The sequence below is a fragment of the Martes martes genome (genome assembly GCF_963455335.1).
Source record: "Martes martes genome assembly, chromosome: 11".
Classification (NCBI taxonomy): Eukaryota; Metazoa; Chordata; class Mammalia; order Carnivora; family Mustelidae; genus Martes; species Martes martes.
This window is the reverse complement of record NC_137899.1, coordinates 71,691,514-71,713,013: the sequence shown is the minus strand read 5'-3', so window position 1 is coordinate 71,713,013 and position 21,500 is coordinate 71,691,514. Positions and strand designations below refer to the sequence as shown.

Here is a 21,500-nt window from a genome sequence, read left to right as displayed (position 1 = left end):
ACAACAAGGGGGAAAATTAACACATAATAGATGATAGATACTCTGTATTAAGAAAGTATTATTCAAATATGTAAAATACCAAAATTACAACAAAAAGTTTTTTAAAAATGCATCAACATTTAATCTGATCAAAGAAAAAAAAAACAATTCATGAACTAAAGTGAACAAAATATCCAAAATATCCAATTAATTAAAATAGCAAGGAAAAAAAACTAGGCTCCATCTTAATGCCAATTAAACTAACAAATGTTTTAAATCCTAAAACTCAATGCTGTCAAATATGTAATAGCTATGTGCCTTCATTCATTACTAGAAATAATTAAAAATGACAGAATAACTTTAGAAGGTAATTTGGCAGTACATATCAAAAAAGTCAGAATTAACTCTGTATTCCCATGTACAGATTTCTTCTGAGAAAAAAATTCAAAAGAGAAATATATGTAAAGACGCTAATATTAAAATACTCATCAATTATATGACCATAAAAATGATGAACTATAGAGAGTCTGTAAAAATATAATTAAACACTTCAGGGGCACCTGGGTGGCAGAGTTGGTTAAGCTCCAACTCCTGGTTTCAGCTCAGGTCGTGATCTCAGGGTGGTGGGACTGAGCCCCACATTGGGTTCTGAGCTCAGCATGGAATCTGCTTGAGATTTTCTGCTCTGCCCCTCCCCCAAATCGCACACTTATGTGCTATCTCTCCCCAAATATAATCTTAAAAAAGCATATTTATATAAGAAATACATATATAAACATATATATGAGATAAACATATATATACACAAACATATATATATATATGATTAAGCACTTCACACCTCCTAGTATGGCTATAATTTAAAATAAAACAAAAACAAAAAAGCTAGAACAACAAGTGTTGATAAGGATACAGAAGTTGAAATTCTCACACACTGCTGGTAGGAATGCAAAATGGTTCAGGATCTACAGAAAATGGTTTGGCAGTTCCCTAAAAAATTAAACATATAACTACCATATGACTCAGCAACTCCATTCCTATACCTAAAAGAATTAAGAACTGGTGCTCTAATGAAAACTTCTACACAAATGTTCACAGCAGCATTATTCACAATGGCCAAAAAGTGTAAACAAGCTAAATGTCCATCAACGGATGACTGGATAATCAATAATACTCCATACAATGTCGTATTATTCAGCCCAAAAAGGACTGAAGTACTGGTATGTGCTAGAACATGGATGACCCTTGGCAACATAATGCTGAATGAAAAAAAACAAACAGGTCACATGTTATTTGAGTCTATTTATAAAATATCCAGAATAGGTGAATGTAGAGACAGAAAGCACACAAGTGGTTGCCAGTAGCTGTGGGGGCAGGGGAGAGGGGGAAGAATGGGAAGTGAATGCTTAAATGTATAAGCTTCCTTCTGAGGGGATGAAAATATCTTGAAACTAGACAGATAGCTGTACAACACTGTGACTGTACTAAATGCCCTGAATTGTACGATTGAAAACAGTTTGTTATGTGAATTTCACCTCAGTAAAAACATAAGAATAATTATAATTTAAGGATTTTTGAAAGGTTAAGTGAAATTATAAGTAATGTCACAAACTCTCTAAGCCTGTTTCCTTAACTTGCAAATGAATCTGGTACTTATTAAGTAGGTTTAGTTATCTGATACAAAAGCAGCACTATGTAATATCTATTCTTTAATAGAAGTTAACAGAATAAAGGAAAACAAAAAATGAAAATTTCTATATTAATGGGATTAAGGATAAAATTATTCAATACAACCCCTCCGTACTCTAACTGCAATGAAGTTTCTACAATTTTAATACAGCTGTTGTGTCTGAAACAGCATGAGGCACTCAAGGCCCACAGACTCCACTCAACACCTATCGCCTGGTAGAATCGAAGCATCAGCTCTGCTTCTCTTCAATGAATTTGGTTCTGATGACAACAAAAACAAAACCTACCCTTTCAAAACGAGAAATCTTCATCGTTTTAAGTGTTGCGGCATCAAGCATCACCGGGGGTCCAAGTTCAAATACATTACGAAGGAATTCATTTGACTTCAGTAAAATAGAAAGGTAATAAAGCTCATTATTAAACATCAGCTCTTTTTTACTACATAAAGTGAAATGATTAACAGAAGTAACGTGAAACTTATAAATAAGAACATAGGTCACTTATTTTCTGTTTCTCTTTGCAAGACTAAATTGTTTCAAATGCCTTGAATCCAGTAAAGTTATGAGAAGAGCAACAGCGCTACCGAATTTATAGATGTTCCACCAGTTTTATACTATACAAACAGAACAGTTTCATACTTATCGAATTCTACTTTAAAATATAAATGTAAAATTAATTAATAAAATGTAGTTTTGTATCATGCTGAACGCATTCTGCATATCCCGCTGACTTCAAAAGCCATTCAGTGAACTACATTCAAAACTGCTCCCTAATTTAAAAGCAAACACACAGAAAAGAGGTCACTCACTCACCTGCAAATGATACTGCATCCCTGATCCAAGAACTTCCTTAAAGGTGTCATAGGTATGTTTTTTGACCCAGCAATCAATATACATTCGTTCAGGGCCAAATTTAACAGTTTCTGCTGGAAAATCCCGTTCCTAGACAACAGAAGAACCAAAATTTTAAGAGGAATTAAGAGGACTTAAAGAGATCCTACATAAATACAATTCCTAAATAGACACATTTACATGCTGAGGTAAGAAAACAATATGGTTTAAACTGATACTGCCATCCCTGAGATGTGAATAGACTAGAAATTACTATCCTAATAAGGGTGTAGAAGTTAATCTAGTTGTCATAGACTTGGCACAACTGAGTTCAGATAAATCTTACTGGCAAACCACATTGCTGTGAATGTCTTTAAATTTCAGTAGCACTCAAGAAACCTCAGGAAACAAACTGAGGGTTGCTGGAGTTGGCGGAGTGGGAAGGATGGGGTGGCTGGGTGATGGACATTGGGGAGGGTATGTGCTATGGTGAGTGCTGTGAATTGTGTAAGACTGATGAATCACAGACCTGTACCCCTGACACAAATAATGCATCATATGTTAATTTAAAAGAAAAAAACCTGAAGGAAAAAAAAGTTATCTCTACCGGTCTACAAATGGGGGGTGAGGTGGGGAGGGAAGAGGAGGAGGTATCAAAGATAAGATGCCCCCACACGCCAGTGGTGAAACTGAGGGGAAGCAGGGTCAAGAGAACACAAACGGGGTTAACAGACCAACCAAAAAGAAGAGGACCAGAAACTAGGGGGTTCCAAGGGTTTAAGACCAGGCTTATAAATGAGAGCAGGTACGCCTGGGTGGCTCAGTTGGTTAAGCATCTGCCTTCGACTCAGGTCATGAATCCAGGGCCCCGGGATGGAGCCCCACATCGGGCTCCCTCTGCCTCTGCCCCTACTTGTGCTCTCTGTCAAATAAATAAAATCTTTAAAAAAAAATAAAAAGAAAGAAAGAAAGAGAAAATGAGAGGGAATAGGTGAGTTTAAGAATTCAGAGATGGAATAATTTTGCCAGAAGACAATTTTATAAAGTATAACCCTGAGAGAGAATCAAGTGAATGGAAATAAAGAAAATGGAAGTAAAGATCACTGGAACAAATACAGGATAGGGTTTTCCAAATGCACAGAGGAGTCACACAGAGTAGGGGCAAAACTTGGGAGGAAAAACACTGGCCACTCCATTGTTTGATGAATCATGACTATTAAAGAGCAACCAGGAAGGGAACAGCAGGTCACCGGAGACAGGATAAAGAAAGAGACGGAACTTGATCACTCCAATTGTCTTCCCCACACCCACGTAGCCCCCTTCTCTACCAGCAGACACAGCATATAACATGGAAGAACAGAATGCAAACTCCAGACTTACACAAGTATGCTACTCATTGGCTTGTCATTTTGCCAAGTAATTTAACCCCTTTGGGTCTGTTCCCTTGCTTGTCAAGTGGGGCTTTCCTCCCTCTACCAGTTATTACAAGTATAAGACAAAGTCTGTGTGTGAAGCACATACAGTAGCTAATTTGTTACAACAGCTCAAAAAACCCACGAGGGTTCTACTATTTCAACTTTCCTTATTTCAGAAAACACTGAGTCACCAGGAAAGAACTCCCTCTAAACTCAACTGCATCCTTACCTACTCCTCTCCTAAATCTCTCCAAGTTCAAGGCAAATCATACTGTTTACATCATACTCTCAACCTTTCATTTATATTTTAAAATGCTCCCTTCTCCATGGCTTTCTTCCCCCATAAAATGCATCCAGCATCTTAAACAAGACACAGTTAACACACCCTCCCACAGTCCAGTGGTCAACTCTCTTCCCCTTCCAATTACAGCCGTGTTTTAAAAAAGAACAGTCAAGACACCCCATCTCCACTTGGCAATCCATCCCCATCAAGCTTTCCTGCCATCATTCTACTGAAGCTGCAGTTGTAAAGGTCACCCACCAACAACCTAACTGACAAATCCAATGGACACTCTGACTCTCTCTCACTTGCCCATCTGCAGTACTTGGCCCTGTTGAAAGATAGCACAGTTCAGTGAGTTCAAATTCCAGCTTTCCTACTTACTATTCTTTATGCCTTTAGTAAACTTTTTTCCTTAAAAAGTTAATTCTGTTGCTTAAGAGTTATAAAGGAATTAAAATAAGAAAACTGTATGTCAAGGTACCTAACCTATTAAATGCTTGCTAACTTGAGAAATACACGGTCTTAAAAGAATGACTCCTGAATGAAAAGAAATGACAGGCAGCAATAACTATGCCTAAAATGGAGAATTCTCCTCTGTAGCAGTTTAACAACCTCCATCCATCCAGGAAGCAGGGTCCTTCAGAGAAAACTGGCTTCCAGTAAAAGCAAAGAAACAGCAACACTCAACAAGGCTGGAAGGCCAGACCTTTCTTTGGCAGGTACACTGAAGCAGAGCTGGAGCACAGCAAAGCCAGTCAAAGGACAGGGGAGGAAGAGAAATCCTGAGATGGAGAGGAGAGGGTGTTTAAGGTCTGGGAGGGAGAGCACCACAGGTCAGAATTATGAGGCGAAGAAAGGGCTTTTACTTTTTGTACTGCTGGGCAAGAGCGACGTGCACACAAAAGACCTGTTAAGGCTGCTTAAAGATTTTACTTATTTATTTAAGAGAGAGAGAGAGAGCGCACGAGCAGGTTGAGGGGTAGAGGGAGAAGCAGGATTCCCACCAAGCGGGGAGACCGATGCAGGGCTCAATCCAAGAACCCTGGGATCATGACCTGAGCCAAAGGCAGATGCTTTACTGACTGACCCACCCAGGTAAGTAGTTTGCAGTCATTCAAGAAAATGGCTCAATTTGAGGATACCACCACACTAAAATTTTAAGATCAAAAGGATCAATTGTTAATATAGATGTCTGCTCAAGTTCGGGAATTTTATTCCGTATTTCAGATTATAAAAACCAGAGTAAATATAAACTACTACTCTAATTAGAGTTAGCATTAACCAAAATGTTCAGGTCCCAGAAGACCTCTATACTTATACCCTAGGTTTTACTTAGATTAAAATGAAGAAAGTGGTTCTTAAGTAGTCTATGTATGAGAATCATTGGAACATTTCAAAACTGGACCTGAATGGGGTCTTAGCATCTTTATTTTTTTAATTCCCATTCTAAGTTTTCATATACATGTCAGGTTGATGACTCTTTGGTGACATACTAATTCTTAAATGAACTGCCCTATCAGATAGCAAGTATCTGAGATATTTATTCTTATATCCAAGAAATACTTCTTATCTTGCTAAGAAAAAGAAAAACAAAAAAGAAAAAACAAAACAAAGACTTTGGTATTCTCCACAGTAAAACTGCTCCTATCCTGCAGTTCCTTTTAACCCTTTTAACCATGCATTCTATTCAAATCCCTGAAAGTTTCTAAATCAATTTATTTGCCAGGTAGATTAAAACAGGTTAGAAGACTATAGAAGATACTCAAGCATCAGATGATTTTAAACCCTTATTTAAAGGCTGGATTTCATCGCTTCTCGGCCTTTTGGCTAAGATCAAGTGTAAAGGCTGGATTTCGTTATTTCAGTTTTTAGCACTCAGGTTTCCCAGACAAAGGTCTTTGTTTAAAGTACTGAAGGGTAGGCAATAATTTACCATTCACAAAAAATACCATACTAAGTATCTATGTGCTAAGCACCTTTGCTTAAATGATGGCAAGTACAACAAAGTGAAACACACTTTTGTAACTATGAAATTGTCGTATTTTTTAACCTAAAAAAAAAGGTACCTTTATGCACCAGAACTACATTTTCCTTTGTTTAAAAAAAAAAAAAAAAAAATCACCTCTCTGTATGTAGTTAAAAACCTGGCTTAAAAGGAAGAAACTGTTTTGCCCAAAACTGAAGTTCAATCAAAAAATGACCCAATTGTCCAGTTTAGCCTAAAACAATCTCATCTCAAAACAAGTAGCACATGCCTGGCTGGCTCAGTTGGTGGAGCATACAACTCTTGATCTCGGGGTCATGAGTTCAAGCCCCATGGTGGGTGCATTGAATCTACTTTTAAAAAAAAAAAAAAAAAAAAAAGGTAGGAAGGAGGGGCACCTGGGTGGCTCAGTGGTTAAGCTCAGGTCATGATCCCTGGATCCTGGGATCAAGCCCCGAATCAGGCTCCTTGTTCAGTGAGGAGCCTGCTTCTCCCTCTCCCACTGCCCCTGCTTGTGTTCCCTCTCTCGCTGTGTCTCTGTCAAATAAGTAAAATCTTTTTAAATAAATAAGTAAATGAAAGTAGCCATTATAGCATTAAGAGACCTACCTCTACTGCCCTCAGGATGTCTCTGAACACCGACCGCTGCTTTCTCTTATCCACTTTGGCACGGTGCTTGTTTCCATCTGTAGCCAAAGCCCTAAGCATCTGGGTCAAAGAGTCCATGTCTTCGTAAAAGAAGTCCTGGTCAGGAAAAACAATTTTGTTTAGTTCATTATTGGGTCCTCCCCCAACCTTTCCTAGTGCTTAAAGAGAACACTCTACTTTGGAAAATACCCAGCAGGGGTAAAAACAGCACCACAAATCTCCGAGCTCTTTAGAGATCTTGGCACACAGGAACACATTAATGCATTTATAATATCACGCAGAAGTTTTAATCCAGAAATGCTGACTACAAGATGATATACTACCACTAAACAATTAACATTCCCCCTCCAAGTAGATCCAGATACATTCAACAAATATTTAGTGCGCTCCTACCATATTCAAGACATTCCTAGGATTCCAAAGTAGTTCAGTGAAACTGAGATACCACAAATACCAACATAGCTTCTATTCTTTGGCTCTTCAGTCCCCAAAGCACACAACCCTGGAATTCCAAATATTCTTATTCCAAAAGTACAAGCTATCAGTTAATGCCTAAAGCACCTAACTTCTAATATACTGGCCATATTTCAAAAAAGCAATACAGCATTTAAATCCAGTGCACAACTTAAGTAATTAAATTACTAAAGCTAAGAAGATATTTTAATCCCTTTTGAAGGGAAGCCACAAAATGTATCACTACTTGCTATTACCTTGATATGACTCTCCTCCAACAAAAAATTATCCAGCCCAGTAATATATCAACAGTGTAGAGATTGAGAAATCCCACTATAATTGACCTCTGCCATCAGTAAAACTCAATCTAGTTTACAGTCTGAGTCAATGAGTTCAATACAGTATTAACTTGGAAAAATTAAATACTAAATATTATAGGGAAACATCTCCATAACATGTTTGGGCATTAAAAAGAAAGTAAATTTAAGACATAAAAATAGCCCATAAATAGCTTCCAAAAGCCAATTTACTAGAGTTTAGGGTTAACTCTACAGTAAAACTATACACCCAGGGACAAATAGGCTCTTGGAGATAAAAATAAACACCTCAACTCCTATCAGTAATAAAAAGAAAACAGCATAATCATTATCGCAGAAGGATATGTGTGTGTGTATGTTGTGTCTGTCTGTCTGCCTTGTTCTTGCAGCACTTCCCATGTCAGGTTAGGTGGGGACAAAAAGGAACAACTGGGGAAGATCTGTCTATATTATATTTTGGTATAGTTTCCTGAGTCAGCACATTATCTGGCTCCCAAGACCTGTAACTCTGCCCAGTAAATAGTCTTTGTCTTACTATAGGTTATCCCAGAGAGCCCCTAAAAGACCACTACCAAAAGATCACCACCAGGAGGGGGACGTAATTCTCACTTTAATGAACAGTTACAGTAATAGCTACCACTTACACTGTATCTATGTTCTTAACAACCCTATGAGGTAGTTACTACTTTATTCTCCATTTTAAAGATACTGATACCGAGGCATAGAGAAGTCGCCCAACATTATCCAACTAGTAAGGGTGGAAAAAAGATGTGAACCTGGGAGTGTGGTGCAGAGTGCACTCTTACCTGTTTGGTTGTAGAGCGAACATGCATAATAAACCACAGAGAGCTCTCACAAACAATTCCTAATTCTTCATGTCAACTTATAATTATGTTAGCAAAAGGCTCTGAATATTTCAATGCCATGAATTTGCTTCCAAAACCCTAATTTAAATCAGCCTAATTCATCAACACATGGTTTAATTTTCTGAACACTCCTTAACTACCCCCACCACAGCCACACACTCACTCCTTTCAAAAAGCTTACTTAACAAAAATAGCAAACAAAACACTAGGTTCTGTTTTGTAACCCAGGTCACTTCTGTCCTTAAACAAATAGTTACCCAAACTTGTTCAATTTTATCTGAGTTCTCCTAGCTCTCTCATATGATTTATTATACCCAGAGAATGTAAGCTACGTGGGCAGCAATAAAAGTGTATTTACAAAATTTTTTAAAAATTCAACATGTATAACTTGAACTGCCTTATTACTTTACTTTTAAGATACACTCTAAAGGAAAAAGAAAAAGAAATTACTATTTCTGGCCTGTAGAAGAACAGAAGATTAAAAAAGTGGGACATCTGGCTTCTATGCCTTGAGGTTAAGGAGGCATTAACTAGCGCAATAAAATTAAATTGATTGCTAAACTTGAGTCCAATTTCTCACGTAAGTTAGATTCATTCACTACTGAAAGCATTAATAACTTCTTTTCATTCCCACCCTGCTATCCTTCAAAGAAAAAGGGAGAGGCTGGGGTAAGCCTAAAAAAGACACTTCCCAGATATTTTTAAACACAGGACTATAATGGAATTATTCATTGTTAAATAACATATTTAATTCCTGAAAAGGTTTCATTCCAGAAATATAATCTTTGTTCTTACATTAAAAAGCAGCTAATAAGTAAGCCAAGGTTCACAAGAGAGGACACAAACCAGAGTGACCAAATGTCCCAGTTAGCTTGAGAGGAAAGATTTCCTGGAACACAGAACTTTCAGTGCTAACCCTGCAACAGAACCAGGCAAACCGGTAAAGTTGGTCAGCTATCACAAACTCAAATACTTCTGAAAGCCAAACTGAGGTAATAAACATCCATGGACGGACAGTCGGTAGGGAACTGCAAAGCACATAATGCCCAGTCTAAAGGGTGATGTTTGCTTTCAGCTTTGGCTTAGAGAGGTTAAACAACAGTGACTAAACTCATTTGATCTCAAACCTATGTCGACTAAGTATTTCATCCATTTGTCTGACATTTATTATAAAGCACTCATGCCTGAATCACCTTAATATGCCCTGTGTCTGAGACATCCAAGCAGAGCCACACAGACTGTAGTAGACAACTCTCTCCACGAGTAACAGTGTCCATAAATTTGAGTTCTACAGACAGCAAGAGTTAAGTGTAATAAACTACACTTAAATGTTGCTCTACCAACCCCTACCGGTTTACACTCTTAAAATTTTTATATCCCCACTGCCAAGAAGCAGGGCAATCAGTCACTTGATTCTCAAGCTGGCCATACTCCAAAGTTATCATCCAATTCTTAATTATGAATATAATGGTAGAATAATGGTCTTTGAGACACAATCTTTTCCTTTTGTTCATCAGACACTTACACTCTCCATTCCTCTGGCCAATTCAAACATAAGTGCCAACGATTCACCAGCAGCTATTCTCATGTTGACATCATCAGAAGAGAGGAGGCTTGGAAGTTTATGGAAATGCCTAAAAAACAGTTAGTCATTACTGTGTGAACATAACCAATCATATCAATAAATGTTGGTTTTACAAAATATGAAACTAAGAGTACATACATCTCAAGCTTTTTCTTCACTTCACTGATTGGGCATATAGTCAATAATAATGTCCATGCGAGAAGAGCGCTGATATGAAGCACTGTATTAGGAGTGCTGCAAATAACATTAGTGTCTTTGTCTTTGAGATAGGACTTGGTGAAGATACTTTCCAAACATTCCAGAGTTGAATACAGCTCCTAATGCATCAGAACATGAAGTAAGGTAACCACTTTAAATTTGAAATGTGCAAGTATATTAATTGATTAATTAAATTTGAAATGTGCAGGAGGCAAGGGTGTTCTACTTACAGTAATGTCATCTGTAGCAATAAAACAGCAAACACCAAAGCAAGTTGCGCACTAAAAAGAAAAAAATAGACATTAATGTTGGTAATTTTCTTATTATTTCCGTATTTTCCTGCTTTTATAATTCAGTGTGAAAATTTTCTCAACTACATGATGATACTGGTCCCAAGCATAGAATAAAAAGAGAGAGGGGTGCCTGGGTGGCTCATGGGTTAAGTGTCTGCCGGAGTCCTGGCATAGAGAGTCTGCTTCTGCCTCTCCCTCTGCACAGCCCCCTCTCTGCTCATACTCTCCCTCGCTTTCAAATAAATAAAAATCTTTTTCAAAAAAAGAATATGAAGAGATAAAGAATACAGGATCAAAAGGTAATGGAAGTGGGTTTTAGCCCAAGCTCTGCTACCAAACCAACAATGTGACTTTATGAAAGCTATTCAGTTTTCCTAGGTCTTCCTTCTTTAATCCAGCAGATCCTTTTTAAACTTCCAACTCCAACTCAAAGACAGAGATGAAGTTTGCACATTGGAGATAAAGAAGACTACTCTGTTAAAAAACCTTTAAACACATTAAGTTTGTTATAAACTTTTAAGCATTTAAAACCCTTTATATTCATTCATCTCTTTTTATAAAGACTCTACTATGAAAACTTCTAAAAGAAATCAGTTTCCAAGAAATAGCAGAAATCTAAAATTTAATTAACTATCCTCAAACTTGCCACCTAAAAAGGGGTCTCATTCATTCAAATTTCACTTTTTTTCTGCCTATGTTGAAAACCAGTCAGGAATCCTATAATTCCCTTTTGTTAGGGGAAAAAAGAGGTTAGACAAATGATGACACTACAGGACTACCATGGTTTAAGTTACCTAATAAAACGGAGCTCAGAATACAAAATTTATATATAATCTGCTTGAAACATAAACGGGAACCATCAGTTTTCAGAACACTGCTCTAAACAAATCATATGAAAACAACTTATAATTTGTGAGATTTCTGTATTCTCCATTTCCCTTTTCGCCACATTTTCACTAAAATCCTCTCATGTTGTTCTAAGTGCCACTAAAGCGTGAAGTCTTTAAGTCACCATTCACACAGCCAAGTTCCTGGTATCATGAGGACATTTGCGGATTAATCTGCTCGGTGTCACTATTTTATTTTCATTATTTCATCCTGGTAAAACTGGATATTGCTAAAATTAAGAAGCAGTCAAGGCATTATTCTCAATAACAGAAACTTTCAATCTGTAATCCCTCATCCTAAACAAGCAGCAGAGGCAAAGCCACATCTCTCCTTTTGATGCCTCTAAGAGAGAAAAGATAGCTTAAAAACTAGAACTGCCTTCATTCCTTCTGCTAATATGAGGATTGTCAAGTACTTTTTTAAATTCACAGCGAGCATCAAACATATTATTTAAAAAATGACAACACACACACATGCAAGGAAAATTAAGGGTTCACTACAAGTATTCACGCAATAGTGTTTTCTGTCAAACATTTCAAAAATACCCCTATAGTCCTGCATGATTTTAAAGTTTCATGGAAACCCAAAAAAGGGGGATAAAAATGTAAACAGCAAAAGCTTAATTAGCTATGTTGGGATTATGAACTGCTAGAGGGCAAGAGAGATTCCTATGAAGTCACCAAAATTCTACTTTTTTTGCCTCTGGGGAAACAGCTTAACTATTCCCAGCCTCCATATAGTTGGTAAACCAAGGAACCAGCCACTAAAGTGATGCATTCTGGCCTGAGCGCCTGTCTTTTTTCATTCCCCATCTTGCCACCATAGCTGCCATAAGGAAGACCTAAAGGGAGGACACAGAGACGTGGATGGACACCCAGGGACTCTGCCAACTTACACAGTGATATGAGCAAGAAATAAATTTTTATTAAGCCCCTAAGATTTCAGGGTTTATCTGATAGAAAGATCAATGTCATCTAAACGTAATACTAAATAGTCACTAATACTAAAGAGAAAGCTAATGTGAAAAGTCACTATTAAAACTATCAGAAAGTCTCAAAGTTGAACTGGTTTCTTGTTAAAAAAAAAACAGCTTAACATTCAAATCTACTAAGATTAATTTTTTTTTTATTTTAATAAACATATAATGTATTTTTATCCCCAGGGGTACAGGTCTGTGAATCGCCAGGTTTACACATTTCACAGCACTCATCATAGCACATACCCTCCCCAATGTCCATTTTTAAGATTAAATTCTTAAGATCCATTATGATTCAAATCCACTTTCCAAACCCAAAAAGATGTTTGTGATAATTACCTGAGCACTCCAAAAACAAACAAACAAAACCCACAATCTAAAGTCAACTATCATGAGTAACGAGTATCAAATAATTAGAGAAAGAAACACGGTCTTCCAAACCTCATGACATAACTACAGGAGTATCTCACAAGTTACAGATTCCTACGAAATAATGCATTCAGCTTTTCATAAGGACTTCTAGGCCAAAACAGCCAAGGTTTTTTAAAAATACCTATTACATTTCTTAGAATAAAAAATGACCACCCAATAAGCACCTTCTATATCATTTAAGTTACAACAAAAATTATTCTTCAATCATCCTGAAGAACTCAAGATAGTATTTCCTATCAGCTGATGGCCTTTGATTTCGAAGATGTCGAGATTTGTTCTATCTGGGATATTCTATGTATCTCAGAAAATTTAAGAAAACAATTGTCCTATTAAGTCTGCTCAAAGTAAAAGATAAATGCAAATAAAACGTTAACTAAAAACCTATTATTTTTAAAAAAGTAACCTTCCTAGACCATTCATCAGAGTATCCGGATGTCATGCCTGGACAGACTTATAAATTAAAAAATCATATACTTACAGTTTGCCTAGCCTGGATACTAGCTGCTCCATCACAAATTATTTTCTTTAAGACTGGTCCAAGAGTTTTTAAAACCTCTTCACTTTCAATTCCAGGGCCCAACTGAACACAAAGAACAGATGCTAATGCTGCAGCCGCACGCTGCTCATCACTCTTACCTAGGAAAAAAGCAAAGGTACAACCATGAAAAGTTGTTTTGAGAGAACTTATTAAGACAGTAATTTCCCAAATTTGTACAATTCACCAAAATACTATTTACCGTTTATAAAACCCCATAATATGTTACATGAGCTGCAAACCTAGTGACCTCAAACTCTGGAACCAACCTCACCCTACAACCACCACTTATTGGCCAAATAAATGACTTACAACTCTTATTCTCAAAACGTATTTCTCCAGCAGTGAAATGGGTATTAACATCTGTCTTAAGGGAGCACTATAACAATTCAGCAAAATAACGTGTTTCAAGCTGACCTGACCTTCCAGATCTTTCATGTACTCATAGAACAGTGCTCAGGTAGACTCTGAATTAGTTTCTCAACCATTTCAGATGTATGCAGCCCATGAAGTAAACTAAACCTTCAAGGTTTCTCCTTCCCCAATTTTGTTTTAAACAAGGGATTAAAAATAAAGGATTCTTGGGGCACCTGGGTGGCTCTGCTTGATAAGCATCCAACCCTTGATTTCATTTCAGCTCATGATCTCAGGGTGCTGAGATCCAGCCCCACATCCAGCTCCACACTCAGAGGGGAGTCTGTTTGCCCCTCCCCATTCTGCTTACACATGCATGCTCTCTCTTTCAAATAAAATCTTTAGAAAGAAAGAAAGAATTCTTTAAAACCATATAAAAACTGCAGATACCGAATTATTACCTGACAAATTAAAAATCTATTAAAAAAGCAGATTGGAATGGAATTTTTAAAGGTCATCTAATCCAACTACCATTATAGGAAACAGTCTCAAAAAAGTTGGCTCTGCTATCAACTATACCACTAAGAAGTTATATAACCTTAGACCAATCTCATTTCCTAGGCCTTTATTCTGTACAATGAGAGAGATGGAATGGTTGAAAGGTTTGCAAATATCCATTCTATTGCAAAGCTTTCACCTGAGGTAAAATGAGAAAAACAAGGAGATAAAGGTAATAAGCTCATTCAATTTAAAAAGAGCATGTGTGCTTCCCACATTTCTGGTGCTAGAAATATTTTGTTAATAAAGACCTAATGATAAGGTCATTATTCTCACAATATTCTTACTTGACAAAATAATTAAGCTGGCAGCCCCAGATCCTTGTAATTTTAGTGGTTCCTAAAACTGAAGTCTGGTAATATTAGACTTAATCTTCAAGGTCTCTCTTCATTCTTAAAAGTTCTATGATTATAAAAAAAAAAAAGTTCTAGGATTATAATATGACTTCCAGAATCTCCATTACAAAGTTCTAGAATTCAAACATTTCAAGGGATATCCTGAAAATGATGTCATCCACAGGTATGACTGAGGTTTTTAGTAAGTGCAAGGGAAAATGAGCTATGTGATTATAATACTTTTTAAATTAGGAAAATGAAGTAGGATGGCTTTTTTAGTAACTTTTGTTAAAATCTGACACAAGCTTTCAAGATTTTCTTATACATGAAAATGGCAATCACCTGTTCCAATATAAACATGGATGACAATCCATCACAATCCTAGTTTCAAGCTGTTTTTACATAAAAAAAAAAAACAAAGCTTCTAACAAGTTTCATTCTGAATTGAATAAGCACAGTGTATTCCTTGACAACAGTAAAGTTAAGAGTTAGCCAATCTTCCATTTCCATTAATAAATATTACTGCAAAGAAGGTGGCAAATTCCTTTTTAGTTCTGTGCCTCTGACTCAAAAATAAGTATATTACCTTTCTTCAGGCAGCGTTCAATGCTGTCAGTCAAAGTCATTCTTCTTTCCAGAATAAATTCATAAAGCATTTTTGAAGCCAGTGCATTTTTAATACCTTCAAGAGCTGCCTGCCTTGTCTTCGCACTATTTAAAACAAATCAGAAGATCAATTTGGTGTGTACCACAGGTCAACAATGACTTATAAAAACTATACTATTTCCCTCTCCATTTCTCTTCATACATTTGTAGATCCTTTCTTTCTATAGAATTGTCATCAAGCTCTAACCATTTTTCAGTGTAATAAGGTGAATCCACAATTCACCTCATTACACAGAAGACATATTCTCCCGTATTACATATTTAAGCAAACTCACAATTTTTTGATACTACAAAAGTCTAGACTTCGCATTTGCATCTTTAGGGCTTTTTACTTCTGTTTGTTTTAAGTAGCTCTAGAACTACTATAAAATAAGAAAATTTAGCTTTGCTACTTTTCACATCTGCAATAAAATTAGTGGGCAAGAGGCTTAAAGCAAAGTTAAGCTGTTCTTTCCAGCTGAAGAGTAACTTTTAGTCCAACAAACCCATTTCAATTGCAATCAAATACAGTTAATATGCTATTTATTATGCTAGAATAATGACTAATCTGAGACAATCTAAATTCTAGTGGCATGTTCCTATCTACGTTAAAAGTCCAAAGGAACAAGAAACATTTAAATATCCAAAGTAAACAAATCAGCCTTTAGAAAAAAATACTGTTAAATCACAGAACTGCATATAATATACATAGTGGCTGATGAGAATCACACAGAACGAAGTTTCCAGTATCTCCTACCTTTTATCCGGGGTCAAATCAATGAATCCCTTCAATTTGTACTCTAAGTCTTCTTGAGTTCCTTCCTCATCAAGGACTTCTGGTCCTAAGGAATAATATAAACTTACCATTGTTAATTTAAGTAGGAAAAAAGTAGATAGGAAACAGCGATAGTGTACCTTAGCTGTAAGAATTCTTCTACCTAAAACATCTTTTTATCTAAAGTTGCAAATTTAAATTTAAAACTCATACCATCTTCAGCAAAACTGGAAGGATCGCTGTAACCACTGCAATGGCTCATTGTTTCAATCGATGCATCCTCATCACTAAAAGGCTGAACATTCCGATGCTGGCCACCTAGTAGGTAAAAGAGGGTGGAAGGAGATGACTGTGCTGCCATATGCTCAAAAATTTCATTTGGGAATTTTTAATCTACTTAGGAGAAATTCGGTAATGAAAACCCAACCTTATTTAAAAGGGATGATTATGCTACAAATAAACATATTTAAATATTCTAAAATAAGTCAATTTACCTGTTTTTCAGACTACTGTTTTACAATATACATCAACTTCAGAAATGTATCAAAAACTGGTATTATGGTTGAAAAAGTATTTCCAAGACATCACTTCGTTGAAGATAATAAAAATATATCCAGAAATAGAGTATGAAATAATAGGTCATAATAAGAAGTATATTTTTCAAGGAGAATGACTGAGCCTAGTAAACATAAACATGGTAAATGGATTAATTTTTAAGTTACACACCACGTGTGAAGAAATAAGACATTAAGAGATGGTAGTTTTAAAGATAAGTTGAATTAAGCAAGGGGAGAGGGGGGATGCCTGGGTGGTTCAGTCAATTAAACATCCGGCTCAGGTCATGATCTTAGGATCATGGGATCAAGCCCCACATGGGGCTCTGGATGCTGGGGTCAGCACAGTCTGCAGTCCTCTTGAGACTCTCTCTCCCTCTGCCCCTCACCCTGCGCATACACACGCAAACACACACACGCAGTCTCTCTCTAACAAATAAATAAATAAAATCTTTATTTTAAAAGCGGGGGTGGGGGGGACGCCTGGGTGGCTCAGTCGGTTAGGTGGCTGCCTTCGGCTCGGGTCATGATCCCAGTCTCCTGGGATCAAGTCCCATATTGGGATCCCTGCACGGCAGGGAGCCTGCTTCTCCCTCTGCCTCTGACTCTGCCTGCACTCTGCCTGCCTGTATGCTCTCTCTCTGACAAATAAATAAAAATAAAATCTTAAAAAAAAAATAAAAAATAAAAAATAAATTAAAAGGTGGGGGAAGTAATAAAATAGAAATTGTGGTTTTTGATATAGTAGAAAAGCCTGTTAGGTGATTCACTTTTAAAAGAAAGGTTAACATATCCAACAGTTTAAAAACATCAGGACTGTTACTAAAAAATAAAATCTTTTTTTTTAAGATTTTATTTTTTGAGTAATCTCTACACTCAACTTGGAGCTTGAATTGACAACTCCAAGATAAAGAATCCTATGCTCCACCAACTGAGCCACCCAAGCACCCCAAAATAAAATCTTTTTTTGGTAACTAGAATCTTTCCTCAAATTAACTAAAAATAAATCCAGGGTGCCTGGGTGGCTCAGTAGGTTAAGCCTCTGCCTTTGGCTCAGGTCCTGTTCTCAGGGTCCTGGAATCGAGCCCTGCATCGGGCTCTCTGCTCAGACGCTTCCCCCCGCCCTCTCTCTCTGCCTGCCTCTCTGCCTACTTGTGATCTGTCTGCCAAACAAATAAGTAAAATCTTTAAAAAAATAAAAATAAAAAAATAAATTTAGTTATATTTTGTTTTGCAGGGATTTAATAATAAAGTACTGCTCTGTCATGAATTACATTGAGCAATGAGTTACAGAATCTGCCCCAAAAGTGACTTTGAGTCACCTGATTCACCTTTGAGTCCAAGTTCCCTTATCAGTAAAATCAAAGATTGTACCAAATATCACTAGGTGCCTATATTCAAGAAATTCATGTCACTTACTCCCTTAAAAAGAGGTGGTTTGTTTGTTTTTTGTTTTCCCAATCCTCTATGTTTAAGCTTCCTAAGTTTAGTATTTGGGGGGTATTTTTTAATAAAGTTTTTTTTTTAATCAAAATACAATCGGGCTAATTTTTAAATCAACACAAGATGACAAGCAGCCTTCAAATTTGCTTGCTATTCCAAAGGAATAACTTTGCTAATAAAGGTAGGACAGCATAAAGAATAAGCTATGAAACCAGGCTACCATAACGTATTAATCAGAATGCTTAGGCCAGGAATAAACAAATAAACCAAGACCTATGACATCATACTCTATTTCCGGATCTACCTTCATTGTCTTCTATGATTTGAAGTCATGGGAATAGTTGAGAGTCATCTGATTTCTACTAATACACATTCACAAGTCAATTCATATTTTTTACTTTTCATATTCAGTCTACTTCTAAACTGCCAAGAAGAGTATTCTTAAACACCTCTTACTCAGCTCCTTTCCCTAAGTCTCAGTTTCCAAGACTCCAGGAAAGAGAAGTTAAACAAACAACAACAAAGCAAGAAAAAGAACCCTGTATGAATGCCTGATATCTAGATCAAATTCACCCACTGTGTGATCCCAAGTAATATTAATTAGGTGGCACTCTAGACATAAAGTCTTATATTAACAAGGGGGTTTATTAACAAGGTTTTGTTCATTCATTTAAAAAAAATGCTCTCTTTAAATTAAGTGCAATGAAAAATAAGCATACTTGTCAATTTTATCAGCTTTCTAAAACCTTCCACTAACTTAAAAGAGAAAGAATTTAAATAGAAAATCAATTAAAGTGATAGGAAACTTGGTTATCTTTTTATTGTACATGTTAAGATCTCATTTGAATCCCATCTCTACTAGATGTCATTTAAAAATACCAATAAAGTAAATGGCTTTTAAATAAGTACAAGTTTGTGACAACGTTCCATCTCTTCTAGTCAGTTACTATTTATTCCTTTATTTAAAAAGTAATACATCCACATGGAACCAAACTAACGTTTTAAAAAAGTAAATCCCACTGCATAACCCACTTACCAGAGGTAAGCACAGATAACAAGTACTAGTGTAAATTTCCAAAAATATTCAAAGCCTGTACAGTTTTATACACTCAATGAAGAATTCTTTTCCATTCGTTTGAATATGCTAAAATTCAGTGTTTAGGGACGCCTGGGTGGCTCAGTTGGTTAAGTGGCTGCCTTCGGCTGGGGTCATGATCCCAGGGTCCTGGGATCGAGTCCCACATGGGGCTCCTTGCTCAGCAGGGAGCCTGCTTCTCCCTCTGCCTCTGCCTGCCTCGCTGTCTGCCTGTGCTCACTCTCTCTGACAAATAAGTAAATAAAATCTTTTAAAAATAATAAAATAAAATAAAATTCAGTGTTTAAATTTACCTTTTCTACTGAAATTTAAAAAAAAAAAAAAAAAAAAGCAACCGCAATAAGGCTGATGAGAAATGAGGAAAGAGGAGAGGTGAAATTTGAAAAGCAATCCCCCACCACCACCTGTGGTTATTGTTAGCCCTAGGAAGAAAGGAAATTTCAGAGTTTCTGAGGGGATAAAGATTTGTTTGTGATTCGAGGAAGCCATGAGTAACATCCGTGAGAACTTTTAAAATGACTGCTTGCTGCTTCACCATCATTTGTTCCACCAACAAAAGGTAAAAGTTAAAGAAGAATAAAATGAATAAGGACCTCCCAGACGATTCAAATTGACTTCAGAGGAGAAAAAGCTAAAATACAGAAAAGAACAGAGGTACCCCCTATTCACACTGAGCAATCAGATGCTACAACAAACTAATTTTGTATTTTACATCTTGATCAAGAATGAAGTTCATGAGCATCGAGGGCATACAATCAAAATAAAGAGCAACATGAAGAAAAGGAGGAAAAACTGCAACTATAATAATTCATTTCTATTGTCAATTATTAAATGTTTACTACAGAACATAAGTTTTCATGCTGCTATAAATCCTACAGGAAAGCGTTTTAAATGCCAGTTTCCTATTATCTTTAACAAGAAAACCGGACTATTCATTAATGAACAGAGGCGTATCATTACGAGGGTCGGATTAGCAATTGTGTTGACAAATACATAATGCTTAGTACTAGTTTTGATGGGCTGAAGTCTGAGAATTCCAATGTTTAACTTCAAAATCGCGACCAAAAAATTACTAAATGAGATTATTTCACCCAGTTTAACTTAATACTCGATTTAAGTTTAGTGGTGTCTCGTAAGACTTTAAGTTCTTTTCCCCCAACCCTATAGTTAGTAGTAGAGAATCATGAGTTCCTACCCATTCAGGAAAAGCTTCAACTTTGCAATGAGAACACAAAAAAATCTAAACTTTTGGCCAATTGCAACCTGAGTTCCACACCACCTCTCCCATCCCGGCCTCAGGAGGCAGAACCTATAGAACGCAGCACAAAGAGGAACGCGGCTTCGGCCCCCAGCCCCGAGAAGGTCGCTGGACCATCCCCCTGCAGAGGAAGCGGGGGCGCGGGGTTTCTGCAGGTGCCAGTTTGTAATAGAAATAGACCCTAGGCTCGGACAGTGGCCCTGAGCCTCCACGCCTCCGCCCAGCCAGGTGGACACGCGGGATGCCCAAGGCGGCAACGGGATGGGATGCCACACCGGCGCCTCTGCGTCACCCGGGCCGTACAGCGCAAGGGCCGGGCCTCGTGACGCAAAAGCCGGGCCAAACGCGCCGGACCTTGGGCATTCCCCAGAACTCCACTTTGGAGTCAGTGGGTCAAAGGCAACCACTGACAGCAAGACGCAAATCCTATCTCGGCCCCACCCTCCGACAGGGTGAGCTCTGAGGAGCAAGCACCAGCTTCTGAAGAGTTCCTCTCCCGCCCAACAATCCGTCACCCCGGACCCGGATCCACTCTCAGGCCCTAGAACCTATTCGTACCGCCCCTCCCCGCCCCCAAGGCCGGTGCCTAAGAGTTCGGTCCGCAAGCCAGATCCAAATCGCGCGAGGTACTGCCCCCACGGCACGCTGGGAATTGTAGTTCGCCAGTCAAGCAAAGAGCCCGGCCGACACATATGTCCAGAGGGATGAACTACAAATCCCACGGCGCCCGAGGTTGAGACTCGCAAGCCCGGCCGGCAACTGGGATGTCGGCGGCGGGGATACCCCCTTACCTGCTGTCGCCGCCGTCGCTGCAGCTGCCCCTGTGCCGCTGCCACCACTGCCACCGCGGTGGGGAGTGTTCCGCTTCTTATTCTTCGGCATCGTGGGACGCCCGGTGCCGCCTAAACTCGGAGCTTAGCGAGGATCAGCCGATGGAGCTGCACTTTTTACTCGTGCGTCTGTGCGGCGGGCGGCTAAGAGGCGAGTCTTCAGCTAACAACAGAGGCGAGAAGCGGCGGGGGTACGAGCGGGCGGTGGCAGCAGCAGAAATCCCCGTGAAGAGCTGTGATCGGAAACGATACATGTTTCTCTCTAGCGCGGGAGCTAAGGC

General features: G+C 37.9%; 2 protein-coding genes and 1 long non-coding RNA gene across 4 annotated transcripts in view; 1 reads left to right on the top strand and 2 right to left on the bottom strand.

Annotated features, from left to right (window-relative positions):
* The window catches only part of LOC308352778, a 7,682-nt gene extending 5,305 nt beyond the window's left edge, over nt 1–2,377 (top strand). The window contains exon 3 of the long non-coding RNA XR_013967684.1: nt 1,820–2,377. This is a non-coding gene — a long non-coding RNA (uncharacterized lncRNA). The remainder of the gene's footprint in view (nt 1–1,819) is intronic.
* The window catches only part of IFRD1 (interferon related developmental regulator 1), a 22,386-nt gene extending 886 nt beyond the window's left edge, over nt 1–21,500 (bottom strand). Inside the window, exons 1-11 of one of the 2 annotated variants that reach the window (XM_080819144.1) lie at nt 21,181–21,500; nt 16,252–16,356; nt 16,021–16,105; nt 15,205–15,329; nt 13,315–13,472; nt 10,478–10,528; nt 10,188–10,366; nt 9,990–10,098; nt 6,790–6,924; nt 2,481–2,609; nt 1,956–2,051 (exon numbers count right to left, since the gene is read on the bottom strand). In XM_080819144.1, coding sequence (XP_080675270.1) covers nt 1,956–2,051; nt 2,481–2,609; nt 6,790–6,924; nt 9,990–10,098; nt 10,188–10,366; nt 10,478–10,528; nt 13,315–13,472; nt 15,205–15,329; nt 16,021–16,105; nt 16,252–16,356; nt 21,181–21,271 — 1,263 coding nt within the window. In that variant the 5' untranslated portion in view covers nt 21,272–21,500. Of the gene's footprint in view, nt 1–1,955; nt 2,052–2,480; nt 2,610–6,789; nt 6,925–9,989; nt 10,099–10,187; nt 10,367–10,477; nt 10,529–13,314; nt 13,473–15,204; nt 15,330–16,020; nt 16,106–16,251; nt 16,357–20,830; nt 20,895–21,180 lie in introns of those variants that run through there. The other variant, XM_080819145.1, reaches the window with a different exon arrangement.
* Nucleotides 21,315–21,473, bottom strand: LOC308352777 (uncharacterized protein; the record flags this gene model as incomplete). The annotated part of the gene is made up of 1 exon (XM_080819148.1): nt 21,315–21,473. One exon carries the CDS (start codon nt 21,471–21,473, stop codon nt 21,315–21,317), a length of 159 nt encoding a protein of 52 aa, XP_080675274.1.